Below are 18,241 nucleotides of genomic sequence, written 5' to 3'. Positions count from 1 at the left end.
ACAGTGGCGTGGCCTGTGATGTGCGGTGTGGGTTCTGAGTGCGTCAGTCGCACGATGACGCAGTCGAATAAGCGCCTGGTTAACCTGCGCGTCGGCGTATAATTTCACAGTAATCCTTTCAATAAGCACCTTCAGGAGCGTGAAGGTGAAGTGCGTAGAATTTAAATGACGCCACATTTGTGCAGTAGAACTTTGAGATATATTGAATAAAGTTTGTTTTTCCAAAGAGGCGCATCAGTTTTCTCCTAACTTTTTTCTTGTAAAACATGACCAATAAACCAATGAAATGAGTGCGAAATACTTTTTTTTTTTTTTGTAGACGGCTGCTCCGTCTTGCTCGTGTGAGCGTTTGTCGAGCGCGCTGTGTGTTTCCACAGATATTCTGCCCTTTCCGAAATACCACAGGTCAGTCGTCCCTCAGACGTTATTGAACCGTTCCGCTCCAGCTGCCTCCTTTCATCCAGCCGTGCTTTTTTTATTCCACCTCCCTTGTATACAAATAAACAAACAAATAGCAGTGGCTGCTGGGAAAGCTGGAGGTGTCCTCAGTCCAATTAAACATTTATTTGGTGCGGTCTTCCTCGACGTGCTCTGCAGGTTCACATGAACAGGAAGTGAAATCTCCACGACTTCTGTTGGCATGCCACTGGCTTCCATCAAGCTCTCCCATCATTGTCTTCGTCCTGAGAATCTCCAGGCTCAGAACATTCCTCATCTTGAGCTTTAATGATTTATAAAATGAAGACTTGCTTTTCTTTTTGTCCCCCGGAGCGACGACGCATCGTGGTAATGTGACTGTTGGGACAGATTGAGGTCTCGGCGGCCCGGACCTCCCCTCTCTGCTGCACACCCTGCAGACAGATGTGTCAACATGTCCTCTTGTCCATTTGTGTCTTCTGCTCGGAAGCCCCGAGGAAGAGCGGGCAAAGAGTCAGGATTAGTCAGATTAATTAAATCGACGACGAAAGTTTGACGGAATCGGTTGAAAAGAAGGTTCTCGCCAGAATAATCTGTTTCGAACGAGGAAAAACGGCTGTAGGGGGATGAAAAAAGATCACGTATGCTAATAAATGTTACACGACCCGCTCAGTCAAACCAGCGCCGCCGTGAACCGAACGGCTTCTGGAGCCGTCAGTCACTTCGCATCGTCTTCATCGGCTGATGTTGTTTTTAACGCCCACATTTCTGTCCTGACCGCGTTTGGCATGAAAACCTCATCACCATAACGCCGATCTGGAAGCTTCAAACAGTACTGTAAGGTAGAAAGACGAGGCCTCGTGTTTATATTCTGCTCATTAAAGCGACTTCTAGGATTTGCTCTGTGTGACAGTACATTGTATGAGGTGAACGTGACGTCCTGATAGATGTTTTGTTCGAGTTTGAAGCCAGCAGGAATTAAAGGAAGTGCCGCTCGCTGCACTTCCCACATCGGCTTTCACGTCCGCGTCTTCTCCTGGACGCCGTCGACTCCGAAACCAGCCCGTTAAATCCCTGTTTCATCGACCGTCCGATGCTCACGTTACGAATTACGAAACCCGTCAAAACACACGCAGATCCTGGATTGAAGGCGCCGAAATGAGAAGTCGCACCAGACGGCGGGTTTCAGGACTAAACCCCCGGCAGATGGAAGGAGCTGGCTGCAGCTCGTGACACAATCGGGGCGAGGAAGTTGAGAAACCACAGAGAAGCCCTTCACTGTTTGCTCTGTGCTCTTCAGAGCGATTACCACTTCACACACTGACCTGGACTGCAGTCGCCGGCTTCCGGAAACAAAACGCTGCTTCAGTTTTTTTTCCCCCCTCAGCTTTTAGAATCATATTATAAGCTCAGTGTTAATTTGGACCTTTATTTTTTTGCATATTTGTCTCTTTCTACTAAACACCAAATTATGTAACGTAACTTAGGACAAACACATGGTTGAATAAAAAAGGTTTTTCTCTGTATTATATATATTGTAATATACAGACTCATTTCCAGCAGATTGCAGTTCCTGCTGAGAATAAATCAAAATCCTGGTTTCCGCCCGACTCCCCGCTCGACAAATAGCCGCGTTGTTTGTTCCGTTATGCACGGCAGCCTGTAATTATAACCCAGCTGTTTCGCCGCGGAAGCGGCTTTGGAATTATTCCTTCGATTAAAAGCGAATAAAGGCGAGTGAAGCCGTCCCCCCCAACCGTTTTTTTATAATGTATTTTCCCTCCTATAAACATTTTACTGTCCTGTAAGCGACGTGATTGATGGCGCCGTCGGAGGGAGAAAAAAAATCCCTCCACTGACCTAATTCAAGATCGTTCATCCATCTTTTTTTTTTACCGCTTTATCACAGTCTTCGCTTTTTTCTTTCGTGGCGAAACCTCAGGTGCTTCAGCCCCGTCCCGACTCGACCTCTGACCTCTGACCCCCGCCCCTCCTCTCCACCATGACTCATTCCACTGATCTGATCTGCGCGCCTGTTCATTGTTCGATGCATCCGATGTACATCGGATGCATCGAACAATGAACACGCGCGCAGCTCGTCCATCTTCTAGCATGATAGCATGATGAATACAAATATTCCCACAGAAGTTCACAGTGTTCTTTCTCTTGTCCCCCCCCGTTGTGCAAAACTGTTACTTTTTGGTCATTTTCCCTTGAGTTTTATCCTAATATGCCTCTGATTTCTGCACTGTATGAAAAAATAAACTTGAAACAATGATTTAGAATATGAATTTATTATGATTAAGCACCTCAATATCTATAAATTCACTCTTTGTTTCCCCGTTATTACCTGCTGCCGGACCCTCTCCGGCGGTGTGTTTACTGGACGGAGTCTCTCTTGGTGTTTTCCGCGCCAGACAGCTCATTTTTCTCTCCGTGCACACACACCGTGTCAGCCTCCGTCATCTCCACATCCCTCTCCTCTCTCCGCTGATGTCTCCCTCAATCCCCCCCCCCCCCCCCCCCCCTCGTTGTTCCCTCCTCTCTGTATTTTCTCTCTTCCTTTGTTCTTTTGTCAGGCCGCCTGTGTTCGTCTTTCTCCGTGTAATTCTTTGCCTTTTTTTTTTTTTTTTTTGAGTTTTTCTATTTTTCGGCTCCTTTCTAGCGATTTGCTTTGCGTCCCTGAAGCCCAGCAGATGAATTATTGAAGAGACTGACCTCTGGCTGCACAGCTGCTGTTTGGGTGTGCCACATTTTCTCTTACTCTATCTCTTCTTTAAATTGCTTCTGGTTTTGCACGTCTGTCTTTCTTTCTTTCTTCCTTTTTTTTTTTAAGACATCCTAAAGCAAGACATTGACGATAAAAAAAAAGCATAAAGAAACTTAAAGTTGTGACAGATGATAATAATAATAAAGAAAAGGTAAGCTGTAGAGTGACAGTATCAAGGTTTTATAGAGGAAAATTCAAATTTGTGCGGAAATTAAGTCAATACAGGAAAACAATGTTGCGCAATAATTTATTTTAAGCAACTCTTTCGCAGCGGTTTCACCGCTCCAGCGCACTGAGACCATGTTTACACGACATTTCATGTGAAAGTGCATCACTTTTGCGTTTTCATTCACACAGCGCCGCGCTCGTCGTGACGCTCTGGAGGAAAACATTGATGAAAACATGATATATTCCAGAGGCCTTCCACCTTATTTCCTGTTTTTCCTGAGAAAGGACACTTTAACCGAAATAGAAAGCCGTCTTCATCCCGCCGTGAGCTGCTCTGCCTTTTTCCTATTTTGGTTTTAATTTTATTTCGAGCAGCTTGTCGTCAGCTGAAAACACAGAAGCGCTCGAAACGCCTTCTCTGCTTTTTTGCACTAAAATTGACGACGGAGAGGGAAGAAGAAAAATAACAGATGACCAGAGCGGCTCTCGGCTGGTTGTGCCAGTGACACACACACTCACACACACACCTGCCGCGTTCAGTTACTGATGTTGTTCATCACATTTAAGAGCAAAGTGGCAAAAATTGGCAGAAAACTCCCAGTTCGTGGAGGAAAAACTGAGACAGCCGGCCGGAGTTGACGACTTGTTTATCATGTTGTTTGTTGATCTGAAGGCGAGTCACCGTGAACACACACCAATGGAGTGTCGGATCAAGTCAGAATATTCTATGATCGGTAACGCCTCTCGTTTCTCCCAAACTGACAAATGCAATTCCATTAAAGTTGAGTTTTTATCAGTGCTTTCAGAATGCATAATGCATTACAGAGTCATCTATATGTAGTTTCTGAAAGTGCGGCAGTGCTGGAGGGGCTGTGGGCTGGAAGTGGATGTGGAGGATGTGGCAGCAGGACGTTTCGAAGCCGCTCTCAGGAACAGCTTTACGACTCTGGTCTGACTGAAACCTGAACGTGAAGAGGTCTGGGTCTCACCGCGGCGCTCCTGCTGTGCTCCACAGGCTCTTCAACCTGACGCTGAAGAAGCTGATCATGCTGAAGGAGCTGGATAAAGACCTCACCTCGGTGGTGATCGCCGTCAAGCTGCAGGTACGGAGCGCAGAGATCTCAGATCGTCATCAGGTGATGCCGGGTGATCTTCATCCTCCTCCTCCTCCTCCTCCTCCTCCTCCTCCTCCTCAGGGCTCGAAGCGGATCCTGCGCTCCAACGAGATCCTGCTGTCCTCGGCCGGACTGACGGAGACCGACCTGCAGCTCACCTTCTCCCTGCAGGTACAAACCCACGTCTTTCCCCTCAGCTTTCCTTCAAACGGAGCAAACCGCTGCCAGAGCCACGCAAAATCAACGCTTCAGGAATATTTAAAAACCTCTGTTTAACCAGGAAGATCCTGTCGAGATAAAATAAATAAATTAATAAAATAAATTGTGAAAATGTTTTTTTTTTTAATTTAAATGACCCAATGTTATAAATATATTTTAAAAGCAGTTTTTTCTTGATTTTAATAGTCTTCTTCATCTTATTTTGATTACAATGATATAGAATTCCTACTTTTCTCTTTTTTAAAATGAAATATCCGTCTGTCTATCGACTGATTTCAAACATGTTCTTCTCTAAACGTAATATAAAAGAACTTGATAGAAACAAAAACACATTCTGGCCTCGTTTTAGCAGCAGATTTAAATGATATTCAGCTGTTCAAATGCGTCCGGCCGTTTAAACGGGTCTAATTTTCAAGACGTGAGAAACAATCTGGGCGATCGTTCACCCACCTGTCAGGGTTTTTAAATGTGTGTGTGTGTGTGTGTGTGTGTGTGTGTGTGTGTGTGTGTGTGCGCAGTACCCACACTTCCTGAAGCGGGACGCCAACAAGCTCCAGATCATGCTGCAGCGCAGGAAGCGCTACAAGAACCGAACCATCCTGGGCTACAAGACGCTGGCGCTGGGGCTCATCAACATGGCCGAGGTATCCGCCGCCAGACGGAGGTCAAGCCGCGGGTCCGGGCGGCGAGCTGTCGAGTCGTTCCGAACACGTGTCCCTCGCGATCGGCGCCGGCGACCCGACAAGCCGCCGCCGGCTCTCCCCCACCCCTCCCTCCGTTAATCACTCAGAGCGTTTCGTTCACGGCGCCGCCACCGCCGCCGGTTTGTTTAACCTTCGCTCGTCCTTCGACTCGGCGCCATCAGACCGAGTGCTCTTTGGAAAACAATCAGAAAAGAAAGCAGACGTCTGATTGTGATCTCTGGCCGAGCGCCGTCTTTGCGGCCGTCGTAAACGTCCACATGAATCACACTTCAATTACATCTGAGCCTCTTCTGCCAGAGAGCTCCTCGCTTTCCTCTCCACCTCGCAACAGGAAGCCGTTTCAGCAGGTGTGTGTGTGTGTTTGTGTATCAACATGTGGAGTGTCAGACAGTTTCAAACACACTAATCACTGGAAATGACATTTTATTTAACCATTTTTTTCATATTTAGACAAATAATTTTGTTTTGCAAAGGATTTTGAAAGCGTTAACACACATTTCGAGCGATCGGCGGCGTGGCGGTGCCGTCTGGCTGCCTGCCTCCACGATCCGCTGCTCAGACTCCATTAACTGGGCGAGTGTGACCGGACTGCTGATTACCAGAAACACACACTGGTCCATGTCGTTGGTGTGTGTCCAAGCTTCCTCCGCTTCACCTTTTCATTCCACATTCTTACTTTTTATATATTTTCTCCACCTTTCCTTCTTTTTTTCATCCATTCATCACGCGCCGTTGAACGTCTCGGCGCTCTGCAGTTTAAGGAGGAAAATCAAACTCCTGCAGAGTTTCTCTAAACCTTCGGTTTACTGCAGCAGTTGGAGGTTGATCCCGGTGTCGGGCCGGCCAGTCGACCGGCGGGTTCCCAGACTTCCTGGATCGGACGTCGTGGGCGCGATGCCTTCGGCGCGCAGGAAAAAAAAACCTCATTCGCCACTTTCCCGCTGTGATCTCTGGCGCCGCTGCCAGTCCGCAGACTCCAACGCGCTCAAACATTTACTAACATTTACAGAAACTTGGACGAGATGCTGCAAACTTCAAGATGTCTGATTTTAAAAACCTGCTTCGCGTTCATTTGTTTCTTTATGACGTCCTCGGTCGAAGGTGATGCAGCACCCCAGCGAAGGCGCCCAGGTCCTCGGCCTCCACAGCCAGCTGAAAGACGCCTCGCTGCCCGTCGCCGAGGTCCGAGTCTACTCGCTGTCCAGCCAGCCCATCGACCACGAGGGGCCCAAGGCCAAGATGTCCGGTGAGCACCGCGTCCGTCTCCTCCTCCTCCGCCTCTTCCTCTTCTCTCCGCCTTTCCTTTCTGAAACTCTACCCGATTCCCTTCCAGATCGCTCGCCGGACATCGACAATTACTCGGAGGAGGAGGAGGAGAGCTACTCGTCCGAGCAGGAGGGCAGCGACGACCCCATCCACGGACAGGTGGGTCCGGATTTTCACGGGTTTGAATCCAGATTTAGTTTGTTTGGATGAGGATGAGAGTGAAGTCGGAGCGGGGGCAGAACGGCCAGGTCAGAGTCGCACTCAGAAGCGAATCTTTTCACTCGTAAACAAACCAGAGCGGCTCCTTTCAGCGCTCTGAGATTACAGGAGAGAGAGGCGGCGGCGAGGGGAAATCGACGGCGCCCGTCGGTGCGAGAGATTGAAAAGGGGGGCGTCGAGTCGGCGGGGAGAGATAAGGAGGGCAGAAATTGAAAAGTCTGAAAGAGGGGGGAAAAAAACGGTGGAGGGAGGTTGAAGCAGGAGCGGGGTGAAGTGAAAAGTGACAGCCGGGAGAGAAGCGAGGCTTTCATGACTCGAGTTTTCTCAGATAACTTCAGACTTTCTGCTCCTGACTGAGATGTTCGACCAGCCTGTCCTCTGATTGATTAATATGCAGCAAATCATCTATAAATAACAGGAACTCCCAATCGCTCCGAGTTTTACTGGAACAAAGTATTAATAAGTCATTAAGTTGTTCATATTTGAACACAGCGGAGGAAAAGCGTCACACTTCCTCCTTTTGTCTGCCCCCCCTCCCCCCCCCCTCCCAGTATCTGTACGACGAAGACGAGGAAGTGAGGAAGAAGAAGCCGAGGCGCAAGCTTCCCTCCAACGCCGCCATCACCAGGGTGAGTATGGAGCGGCTGCTTTCTCCCCCCCCTGCTGCCCGTCACCTCATTCAACCCCCCCCCCCCAACCCCCCGCTCTGTATTATCAAGAAATCCATTCTGTTCGTCTCATCTCAATACGTGTAATTCTGCCCAATTTCCCCTGAGGGAAACATTGAAACCAGCCACACACACACACACACACACACACACACACACACACACACACACACACACACACACACACACACAGATTCTCAGCAGGGCCGCAGATAAACACACAAAATTGTCAGAAACCCTGAAAATTGCTGTGAGCCTGCAATTTGGCTGGAAGATGTGTGTGTTTGCGTGCGTGTGTTTATGTGTGTGTGTGTGTGTGTGCGCGCACGCAGCAGTTTGTCTCGGCAGGTCATAAATGGAGAACACACACAGAGAGACGGTCAGCGCTGCAGCTGAACACCACCGCCTGTGGACAACGCTCACAATAAACACCTGTGTTACCACAGGGGGAACACACACTCACACACACACTCCGACACACACAGATTACCAGCGTGCGGTCTGTCCTCTCCTTTTTCTGCAGCCGAGGACGAAACCTCCAAAACGCTCCAACAACAACAAAACAGATTTTAAAAAAAATCCTTTATTTGGCTTTAATTTCATCGTTTGTGTGTTTTGTCGTTCAGTCATGAAGCAGATTGTTCATTTCATCAGTGATCGCTGCTGTCGGGTTCTGACTAAATCAACACGGATCGGCAAAGAAAGAGCGGTTAAAGCCATAAAGTAAAGAGGCTGGTGTCAAATTACGGAGGAAGCTTACAGATCCAGTGAGAAAGAGCACCGACTGATACATAATTCATATGAATGGATGAATAAATCAATAAATGAATATAAATAAAGGGGGAAAAGTCCCAGATCTCTCCAGGAAAGACTCTTCTTCGTGTATTTCTGCTTGTAAGACAGAAACAATGATTTTTTTTTTTTTTTTTTTTTTTTGCATTCAGGAGGGAAAAAAACAATGTTGAAAGATAAGCTCCTTAACAGCTCCGAGGCCGTTCAGCCACACACACACACACACACACACACACACACACACACACACACACACACACACACACACACGAACAGCCTGATCGTCTCCGTTTCTCTGTCTCCGCAGCAACCGAACATCAAGCAGAAGTTCGTGGCCTTGCTGAAAAGGTTTAAAGTCACGGACGAGGTAGGAAGTGTGGAATCCTCGCCTCCTGGTCCCGTCACGCCTCACGTGCGCGGTTCAGAGTGTGTGTCGTGTGTGTGTGTGTGTGGGAGAGACGTGGCGGAGCAGCCGAGATTCAGCCAAAACAACACAAACATTGCGATTTAAAATAGACGCGAGGCGGCGTGACGGCGTCTCGCGTCTCTCCGGAGCAGAGCGAGTGTCTCAGCTCAAGCTGCTCAGCGACGCGTCTTTCACTGTTTGAGGCTCGGTTTGAGAAAATGAACCTTAAAGCGTCAAAAATAGACTGAAGAGTTCATAAACTTCGACAATTATTCAAAAAAACCTACAAATCATGAAAATAGTGATAATAGGTGACGTTCCATTCACACGAACCCGTCACAGGATGCAAATATTTACTGAAACTGGCAGAAAAACAAGATTCTATGATGATTCTGCCGTCTGATAACCATGTAAACACTGAATATGAAAATGCAATTCATTTCTTTATTTTGTAAAAACTTCAAATACAAAATCAAAGCAATGAAATAAATACCAGTGTCAGTTCTAGGCTGACTCTAAAACTGTTAAGTTCTTCCGTGAAAGTAACAGTTTAATCACAAATCCCAACTTCTCAAATTTTTGGACCGTTTTTCTAAAATTCCACCCTTTCCGGCGGTCCCGGCGGGTTCCAGGTGGGCTTCGGCCTGGAGCACGTGTCCCGGGAGCAGATCCAGGAGGTGGAGGAGGACCTGGACGAGCTCTACGACAGCCTGGAGATGTACAACCCCAGCGACAGCGGGCCGGAGATGGAGGAGACGGACAGCATCCTCAGCACGCCCAAACCCAAGCTGAGGTGAGAGCAGGGAGGGGGGAGGAGGAGCCTCAGAGGCGCCCTCTGCTGGCCGCCGCCGCTCATAAACAGGAGCAGGAAGTGGGTCACAGAATCAGACGGTTTACGTCAAATTAGCTCAAAAGCAGGTATATTCTGTGTAAGTATCTTTCGCCAGTCAGCTATTTTAGTTCGTTTCTATTTTTGTTGACCTGATCTGTTCCGTTTTCGTCCTTTTCTCTTATTTTTAGACGCCTAAAATATTAAAAAGCTTCTTCTTGTGAAGATCTGAAGTTTCTTTCTTCAGTCAGTGTCTGAACGCTGAGGATTTGGCGACGGATTCACAAGTTTCTGATGAACCATCCTCGGCCCCTGAGGCTTGTTTCTATTCTGGATAGTAAACACTCTCTTTGTGTGTGTGTGTGTGTGTGTGTGTGTGTGTGTGTGTGTGTGTGTGTGTGTGTGTGTGTGTGTGTGTGTGTGTGTGTGTGTGTGTGTGTGTGTGTGCACGTGTGTGTGTTTGATTGTGTGTGTGTGTGTGCTCAGGCCGTTCTTTGAAGGCATGTCTCAGTCCAGCTCGCAGACGGAGATCGGCAGCCTGAACAGTAAAGGCAGTCTGGGTCGGGACACGTTCAGCCCGGTGAGTCTCCCTGTGTGTGTGTGAGTGTGTGTGTGTGTGTGTGTGTGTGAGAACTGATGGGTCAGAGGTGTGTTTTCTCACCACCAGTGGAAGGCAGTAAATCTTTATTGCGGTCTGGATTTACCACCAGATGTCATAAAAAAAAACCTGCTCGTCACACAGAAAACACACAAACACCGAGGCAGACGTGTGTTTTCACAGCTGTCAGCAGTTCTACACTTGATTGATCAGTTCCAGACTTGATTGATCAGTTCCAGACTTTACTGATCCCCACCGGTCCGATGCTCCACAGAGGAGGTGGATTCAAACCTGCAAATACAGCGTTACTCCTCCAACTGAGGAGCAGTCTGAGGCTGTGCTATATATTGAACATTTTAGGGGCGTACTGGATTCATTATTTCAGCTGAGGTCCCGATTTTAGTCATAAACAAAGGTATACAGAAAAAAACAGCAATGCTTAGGCAGTAAAAATAAAACACTGATTGAAGATAACCCTAAATAAATAAAGGTACTATTTACAGCCCTCACCGAATCCAAACACACTACTCCCCAGAGTATAAATCAGCAGCAGAGTCGACTTGTCAGTAGGTGAAGTTCAGTCTGAAGAGCGTCTTAACACATTTTAGGGGTATATTGTGTTAAACGTTGCATATTGTAAGGGTGTAGTGCACATGCATTCTGTCATATAATGCACATTTTAAGAGTAAATTGTGTTACATTTCAGGATATATTGCACATTTTAGGGGTTTATTCTACAATACAGTATATTACACATTTTAATGGTATATTATACAGTAAATGGCACCTTTTGATTTTTCTTTTTTCTTCTTTTTGCATTCTATTTTTTTGCCTATATTCTCTTTTTTTGTATTTCGGTTTTAAATCTGGGTGAAATATTTTGTTTGTTTTTAAGATAAAGATAACACAGCTATAATGTCAGATTTTGCTGTTCTCACCCAAACTGCAGTTTGTGTTGCCTTCAGTTTTTGGAAATTAAAACATTTTATCAACCAATTTAACAGTTTTTGCAAATGTTTTTCTCAAATTTTAACCTTTTTTAATCTTTCTCTCATCATTTCAGCATTCTTAGCCATTTTATTGCTTTATTTTCCACCTCTTTTAGTAGTTTTAACTGTTTGTTGTAGCCGTACGGGATGTTTCACCCATTTTAACGCCATCACCAGAAACGAACATTACTTTGAGACATGATGTGAGGAAAGTTTGAGGGACCGAGACAGCAGAGACATCAGGTGAAGCTGCGGAGCGTCCCCGGCACGGCGCTGGAGGAGCCTCAGCAGGGGAGCAGACTGCAAATGTGTCAAAATCCCCAAAGTGTTTCACAGCAACGTTTCCGTAATGGAGCCCGAATCCAATCACCGCCTGACAGACGCCATCTGCTGAATGAAAAGTGTTTAATCTGGCCCGGCTGGAGCCGATTCCGCCGGCAGCTGGAGTTCCTGCTTTCAATCAAACCCCGATTCGAAAAAGCTCCTTTCACTTCGATAAATGTTCTTCTTTTCAGGCTTTTTATTGATTCAGACCCAGAGAAGTTGTTGTTGTTGTGCCTCTGGTCCTCCAGCAGGGGGAGCCGCCGCCTCTGGAGAAGATGAAGACGTCCCGCAGCCGCAACCTGGACGAGATCCCGTCCGAGACCGACACGCTGGTACGCGCACGCCGCCGCGCACGTCAGTGTGTGTGTGTGTGTGTGGGACGCTCTGTAATGTGTGTGTGCGTGTGTGTGTGTGTGTAGGAGCTGACGGACCAGGAGCTGTTCGCGGAGGTGGGCCCCTGCATCACCGTGTCGGTGGCGGAGAAACCCCGCACGCCCCTGAAGACCAGCAAGAGTGACGCCCAGCCCATGCCGTCGCCACGGTAACGGATCAAAACACATCAAAAATGTCACGTTTCCACGGCAACACTGTAGTTTAATGACAAAAAAAACCCGCCAGCAGCTCCCTCTAGTGGCCCGGCATGGAAACTGCAGTCACTCAAAACTTTTTAAGACGTTGCCGTGGCGTTCGAACCGTTGACCGCCCCCCGTGTCCACAGGCTGGACGGCGGCCACACCCCGCGGCAGAAGCGCGGCGGCGGCACCCCCATGAAGGAGCGGCAGCTGTCCAAGCCGCTGAGCGAGCGCACCAACAGCTCCGACTCGGAGAGATCCCCGGAGCTGGGGCACGCCACACCGGTACGCCGCCGCCGAGGGATTTCCACATGAACGGAGCCGCCTCTGTTCCCATCCTCACACACACACACACACACACACACACACACACACACACACACACACACACACACACTCTCGGAGTTAAGAAAACACGCATCCCGATAACGGACGAGCCGCCCGGAGCTGCCAGATGAATAATTTATGCGCCGATGAGTCATCTGAGGAGTAAATGTGTCGCCGGTGGAGGATTGATCCTCACACACTGCGTGTGTGTGTGTGTGCGCAGGTCCTGAGGAAAGCGGTGTACGACCAGCTGAACCAGATCCTGCTGTCGGACTCGGCGCTGCCGGAGAGCCTGATCCTGGTGAACGGCACCGACTGGCAGGGCCAGGTGAGGCTCCGGGCCGCCGCCCTCCGCTCCGGCTCCGCGCCTCAGTCTGACCTCTGACCTCTGACCCCCCCCCCTGTGTGCCGCAGTACGTTGCGGAGCAGCTGCAGGTGCAGAGACACCCAGTGGTGTGCACGTGCTCGGCGGCGGAGATCCAGGCCGTGCTGTCCGCCGTGCTCACGCGCATCCAGAAGTTGTGAGTTTGAGTTTTACAATATTACAATTGTCCTTTTTTTGGAGGGCCCCGTTTTGGGCCACGAGCCTCATCTTTCCCTCCCCCGTAGCTGCAACTGCAACTCGTCCATGCCCAGAGCGGTGAAGGTGGCGGCGGTCGGCAGCCAGAGCTACCTGGGCGCCATCCTGCAGTTCTTCGTCACGCAGCTCGCCAACAAGACGTCGGACTGGCTCAGCCACATGCGCTTCCTGGTGGTGCCTCTGGGTGAGCGGGCGAGCGAGGGAGACAGAGAGAGAGAGAGAGAGAGAGAGCGACGCCAGCTGATGATGCTACTGCTTGTTTCCTTCAGGCTCTCATCCCGTCGCCAAGCACCTGGGCGCCCTGGACAACCGCTACAGCTCGTCCTTCCTGGACGGCGCCTGGAGAGACGTGTTCAGCCGCAGCGAGCCGCCGCAGACAGGTACGCCTCCTCACCTGCCTCCCCCCCCGCCCGCCACCGCCGCCACCCTCAGCCTCACCCGTTCTCCCTCCGCCTTCCAGACCAGCTGGACGTCGCCGGGCGGATCTCTCAGTACATCAGCGGGGCGACAGTCACGCACCAGCTGCCCATCGCCGAGGCCATGCTGACCTGCAAGCACCGCACGTGAGTGGAGACGAGCGCGTCCGATACCGACGTCCACCGATCCGCTAACCTCCTGTCTCCTCCTCCTCCTCCTCCTCCTCCTCCTCCTCCTCCGCAGGCGAGACGAAGACTCCTACCAGAAGTTCATTCCCTTCATCGGGGTGAGATTCCACTCAGAACACTTCAACCAGCCACGTGTTGCTGCTGCTTATGACCTTTTGACCTTGGTTCTGCCTCTGCAGGTGGTGAAGGTCGGCCTCATCGAGTCTGGACCGTCGCCAACCGGTGAGATTTAAACCGATTATCAGGACAAAAAAAAAAAAAAAACTCATCTTTTTTGCTTTGTTTAGTGGATGTAGTTTCCTCATCCTGCCACTAGTGGGTGCTGTTGGTTCTTATTGTAATGAAGCCACACACACACCTTGCTGGTGTTATATATTGTGTGTGTGTTTTCCAGGAGACACAGAGGAGGGCGTGGCCGTCAGCCTGGCTGTTCCCTCCACCTCCCCCCCCTCCCACGGCTCCCCCACCGGGGTGATCAAAGAGGCGGCCACGCCCCCCTCCTCGCCCTCCATGGGCAGCGTCCTCACAGTGCAGGGGTGAGTCTCAGGTCGAAGGTCATCATGCAGTGGAATCGTGAAAAACTCGAGAATGAATGGCGCTCCCTGAACGCGCCGCCGTCTCTGTCCCCGCCCCCCAGGAGCCCCAGCATGTCGCACGGCGTGGACGCCATCGGCCTGCAGGTGGACTACTGGCTGGCGTCCCTGGCGGAGAAGCGGCGGGAGGGCGAGCGGCGCGACACGGGCTGCAAGAACACGCTGAAGAGCGCCTTCCGCTCGCTGCAGGTCAGCCGGCTGCCGGGCGGCGGCGGCGGCGGCAGCGGCGGCGACCCGCAGGCCCAGGTCAGCACCATGGCCATGACGGTGGTCACCAAGGAGAAGAACAAGAAAGGTGAGAGTCATTTTACCGCCACGTTGTTTGTGAACGGGGTGTTTGTTTACGAGCGGCGGCGGCGGCGTTTCAGTTCCCACCATCTTCCTGGGGAAGAAGCCCAAAGAGAAGGACGTGGACTCCAAGAGCCAGGTGATCGAGGGCATCAGCCGCCTCATCTGCTCCGCCAAGCAGCAGCAGACCATCCTGAAGGGTGAGCACGCCGTCCCACCCACCCCGTGGCCCCGCCCCCTGCCCCTCCCCCCTCACCCCTCCCTGTGCTTCTCCCTCAGTGTCCATCGACGGCGTGGAGTGGAACGACGTCAAGTTCTTCCAGCTGGCGGCGCAGTGGCCCACGCACGTCAAGTACCTGCCGGTCGGGCTCTTCGGCTACAGCAAGCCGCCGCCCTCCTAGGACCGCCCCCCCCTCGACCGACCTGGCTCCGCCCCCTCCCCCGCCCGACTTGACTCTTGACCTTTGAGGAGGAGGAGGAGCGGCGGCGGCGCCGTTACCAGTCACTTTAACGCCCCCTTCTGTGTGCGAGGCAGGCGTGCATGCACATGTGAATGTACAGTGAGTGTGTGTGTGTGTGTGTGTGTGTGTGTGTGAGAGAGAGAGAGAGAGAGTGTGTGTAGGGGGGGTGTAAAAAAAAGAAACAAACAAGGGGGAGGGGTTTACAGCACAAGTTTATCCGCTAACTGCCATTTATGTTTCCGTTCTATGGAATGCAGCAGCATGCAACGACTCGCACACACACACGCACACACACACACATACACACGGACACACACTCGCAGGTTGCATGCTCCCGACCGTCACTCTCGTGCCGCAGCAGCTCCGAATGAAAATGCAATCCTCGTTTGCATGAGCCGGAAAGAAAAACGAGAGGAAAAAAGACAACAAAAACAAAAACAAAACCAAGCGAAGACCCGTCTCTACTCTTTCATTTCAAGGGCTTCCGGATCACAGAACTCCTCATTTCCACCGTCCCACGAGACACGGACGACAATAAAATCCATAAGATAACAACAACAACAACAAAAAAGACAAGCATTTGTAAAGGGGAAGTGTGTTTTCTTTTAATCGTGCTCTAGTTAAAAAAAAAAAACAAAAGGTGAAACTTCCCTTTAAAGGTGTTTTGTGAAGCGTGGTGTAACGTCGTCGTGAACTGATGTGACATTTCAGGGCCGGAGCTGCTTCTTCTTCTTCTTCTTCTTCTTCTTCTTCTTCTTCTTCTTTTTCTTTTCTATTTTTTGTTGCTATGCACTTACAGAAACACCCGGAACAGTTCGGATGACGTTGCAAAATCCAGAATAAATAAGTAAATAAATAAATAAATATGCAACGGGGGGAAAATATGTAAAACACAGTGAAGCACAACGACGGCGCCGGCGGATCAGAAACCGGCGTCTTTACTTGGTTTGAAGAAGAGAATTCAAGTTTCCGCCGCACGCTTGCTGTAGGGTGTCGTCAGGTGATTAGTGAGTGTACAGTAAAGTGTGTGTGTGTGTGCGTGTGTGTGTGTGGTGAAATCAATGTGCCGTGTTCAGACACCTTTCGAATAATATTTCACTTCAAGAGGAGAAACACTTTTTCTACCGTGTGTGTGTGTGTGTGTGTGTGTGTGTGTGTGTTCACTTTGTCGCCTGGCACTAGGCAAATTCAGAGTTCCTCCGTCGTAACGTTTTCCCACAAAGTATTGCGATCCGTGTGTTACAGCCAGTCTGAAGTCGCTTGAATCGTTCTCTCCTTGTTGTTACAGTGTTACCGTGGCGACGTCAGCCGGTTTCAATCCGTCCCAACTACGTGAATGTATTCAACCGCGTTTACATGTCCTCGAACCGCTGGTTTAGCTGGAGGAAGTCTGAGGAGCTCTGGAGGTTTTTATCCACTGCACCAAAGCACCGATCGGACTCAGACGTGTTTTATGCACTAGTTGACGAAAGCTCAGTGACCTACGACCTCCACCGCGTCAGAGCTCCTCTGTATCGACTCTCTGGAAATCAGAGAGAAGTTTTCATTCAATTATCTTTTTCAGATCGGATGAAAAGGTTAAAGAAAAGTGTTGGGATTCATTAAAAAGAAAAAAATAGCTGACATTTTTGAAAGATTGAAGCAAGAAGAGGTCAAACGGTGAAACACGAGTTTAAAAAAGGTCAAAATACAACAAAACAAGCAGGATCAGTTAATAAAATAGAAGTTACAACTGCTACAAACCGGAAACAGGAAGATTAGTTCTGAAGTGTCGTCACAAAATGTCGTGATTGTACATTTAGATAAGCGACGTAGCTGAAGACGATGTGTGATTTTTGTTTTGTTTTTTTTTAATGATTAAATGTGTGTTTGTGACAAAAGTCTGCAGACCGCTGAGAGACTGCCTGATCGAAGCTTCAGAGCCACAGATGAAAAAATCAAATCGCTCAAGAAGATGAAATTAATGTTCGATAAAAACCCCTGTATTCCTGAAGATAACTGTTGAATTATTGAGCCGCTTCCCTTTTCTGAGGCACGGACACATTAACTCCAAAGCAAATCCTGGAGCTTCAAGGTCACGGTTTCTCCTCCCAAGGTCGTTCTCGTCTTGAACTCTTTGTCTTTTTTACCTGTGTCTGTGTTTGTGTCGACGGAGTCGTCTGTGAAAACATGAGGAGGGCTCCCACCAGCTCGCCGTCTCGTCCCCACACACACACACACACACACACACACACACACACACACACACACACACACAGCTTGTAAACCGATTCGGCGGCGGCGGGAAACGGGGAAGCTGCAGAGTCCTGCCTGAGCTGGGAGGAGCTCGTGGAGAGTCATTTTGCACACGCCATCGTTTTCTTCTTCAGCTTTTTTCGCCTTTTGCCTATAACAATAATTCTAATAAACTATGACGCTTGTACATATCAGAATAGTACTTGTTATATTGTATTCTAGTTATTTTTCTGTTTGTTTTTTATTAATTTGACATGTTTTTGTAGTACTGCTTTTTCATGATTTGTCGAATCAAACAGATGTGGGATGAAAAGTGGAAGTGTTCATTGTTTCATTTGTTTTTTAAAATAAAGATATTCTTGATTTGTAGCCTCGGCTTGGATTCTTTGTGTCAATTTAGCTACTTATATAATTACATTATCACATTAGAAAATCCCGACGCATGGATTCACATGTTGGAGAACAAAAATGGAGCACAGTTCTCTTGTTGAGTCATATGGAAGTCAGCTGACAGATTGCACTACATTTATTACTTTAAGTTTTCCTTTAGACATTGTACAATATTGTACTTTATATCACCTCAGGCAGTGGTGAGGCTTTGAATCTCATGGAAAGCATGAAATAAATAGTCTAAATATAGCCTAGATATCTTAAATGAAGTTGAAATAATTTCGATCCAGATAGAGATCAGTCTAATCCCCATCCAAAACCAGATTCAAGTCAGGACTCAAACAAACAAAGTAAATAAATAAATAAGAATAATTAGCTGCAGGCCACAAAATTAGGCTTAAAAAATGGAAGTAGTATATATATATATATATATTATTTTGTTATTTAACCTGTTATACTGTAAATATCCAAAAGCTTTTCATATATTTGTAGAGGAGGTGAACCCACGATTTATAAGCACCAGGTGTTTTTTTTCCTCCATTTGTGTTATTGTGCTATTTTAGTATTATTAGTATTTTTATTTTATTACACTGTTGGGTTGGTTTATTAATTTTATTATCAGAAAGTGGCTGTTCTATAATTTATCTATATCTTACTGCTTTTATGCTTAACAATCGTGGTGCCATTTATCACTTTCACTCCAATT

The 18,241-nt window shown here is 48.5% G+C and overlaps 1 protein-coding gene across 1 annotated transcript in view; it reads left to right on the top strand.

Moving 5' to 3' along the window:
* Positions 1-17,514, top strand: part of pacs1 (phosphofurin acidic cluster sorting protein 1) — a 38,505-nt gene extending 20,991 nt beyond the window's left edge. The window contains exons 2-24 of the mRNA XM_030118897.1: positions 4,371-4,458; positions 4,552-4,641; positions 5,208-5,333; positions 6,495-6,639; positions 6,727-6,818; positions 7,430-7,507; positions 8,646-8,705; positions 9,377-9,537; positions 10,060-10,153; positions 11,733-11,816; positions 11,904-12,025; positions 12,203-12,341; positions 12,607-12,711; positions 12,798-12,904; positions 12,993-13,147; positions 13,233-13,343; positions 13,424-13,526; positions 13,624-13,666; positions 13,748-13,790; positions 13,963-14,104; positions 14,206-14,456; positions 14,530-14,649; positions 14,729-17,514. Of these exons, the coding sequence (XP_029974757.1) occupies positions 4,371-4,458; positions 4,552-4,641; positions 5,208-5,333; positions 6,495-6,639; positions 6,727-6,818; positions 7,430-7,507; positions 8,646-8,705; positions 9,377-9,537; positions 10,060-10,153; positions 11,733-11,816; positions 11,904-12,025; positions 12,203-12,341; positions 12,607-12,711; positions 12,798-12,904; positions 12,993-13,147; positions 13,233-13,343; positions 13,424-13,526; positions 13,624-13,666; positions 13,748-13,790; positions 13,963-14,104; positions 14,206-14,456; positions 14,530-14,649; positions 14,729-14,850 (2,581 nt within the window). The 3' untranslated portion in view covers positions 14,851-17,514. The remainder of the gene's footprint in view (positions 1-4,370; positions 4,459-4,551; positions 4,642-5,207; positions 5,334-6,494; positions 6,640-6,726; positions 6,819-7,429; positions 7,508-8,645; positions 8,706-9,376; positions 9,538-10,059; positions 10,154-11,732; positions 11,817-11,903; positions 12,026-12,202; positions 12,342-12,606; positions 12,712-12,797; positions 12,905-12,992; positions 13,148-13,232; positions 13,344-13,423; positions 13,527-13,623; positions 13,667-13,747; positions 13,791-13,962; positions 14,105-14,205; positions 14,457-14,529; positions 14,650-14,728) is intronic.
* Positions 17,515-18,241: the final 727 nt, after the last annotated feature.

This window comes from Salarias fasciatus, chromosome 3, assembly GCF_902148845.1.
Source record: "Salarias fasciatus chromosome 3, fSalaFa1.1, whole genome shotgun sequence".
Taxonomy (NCBI): domain Eukaryota; kingdom Metazoa; phylum Chordata; class Actinopteri; order Blenniiformes; family Blenniidae; genus Salarias; species Salarias fasciatus.
Note: the sequence above shows the minus strand (reverse complement) of the source record. Positions and strands in the feature narration are given on the sequence as shown.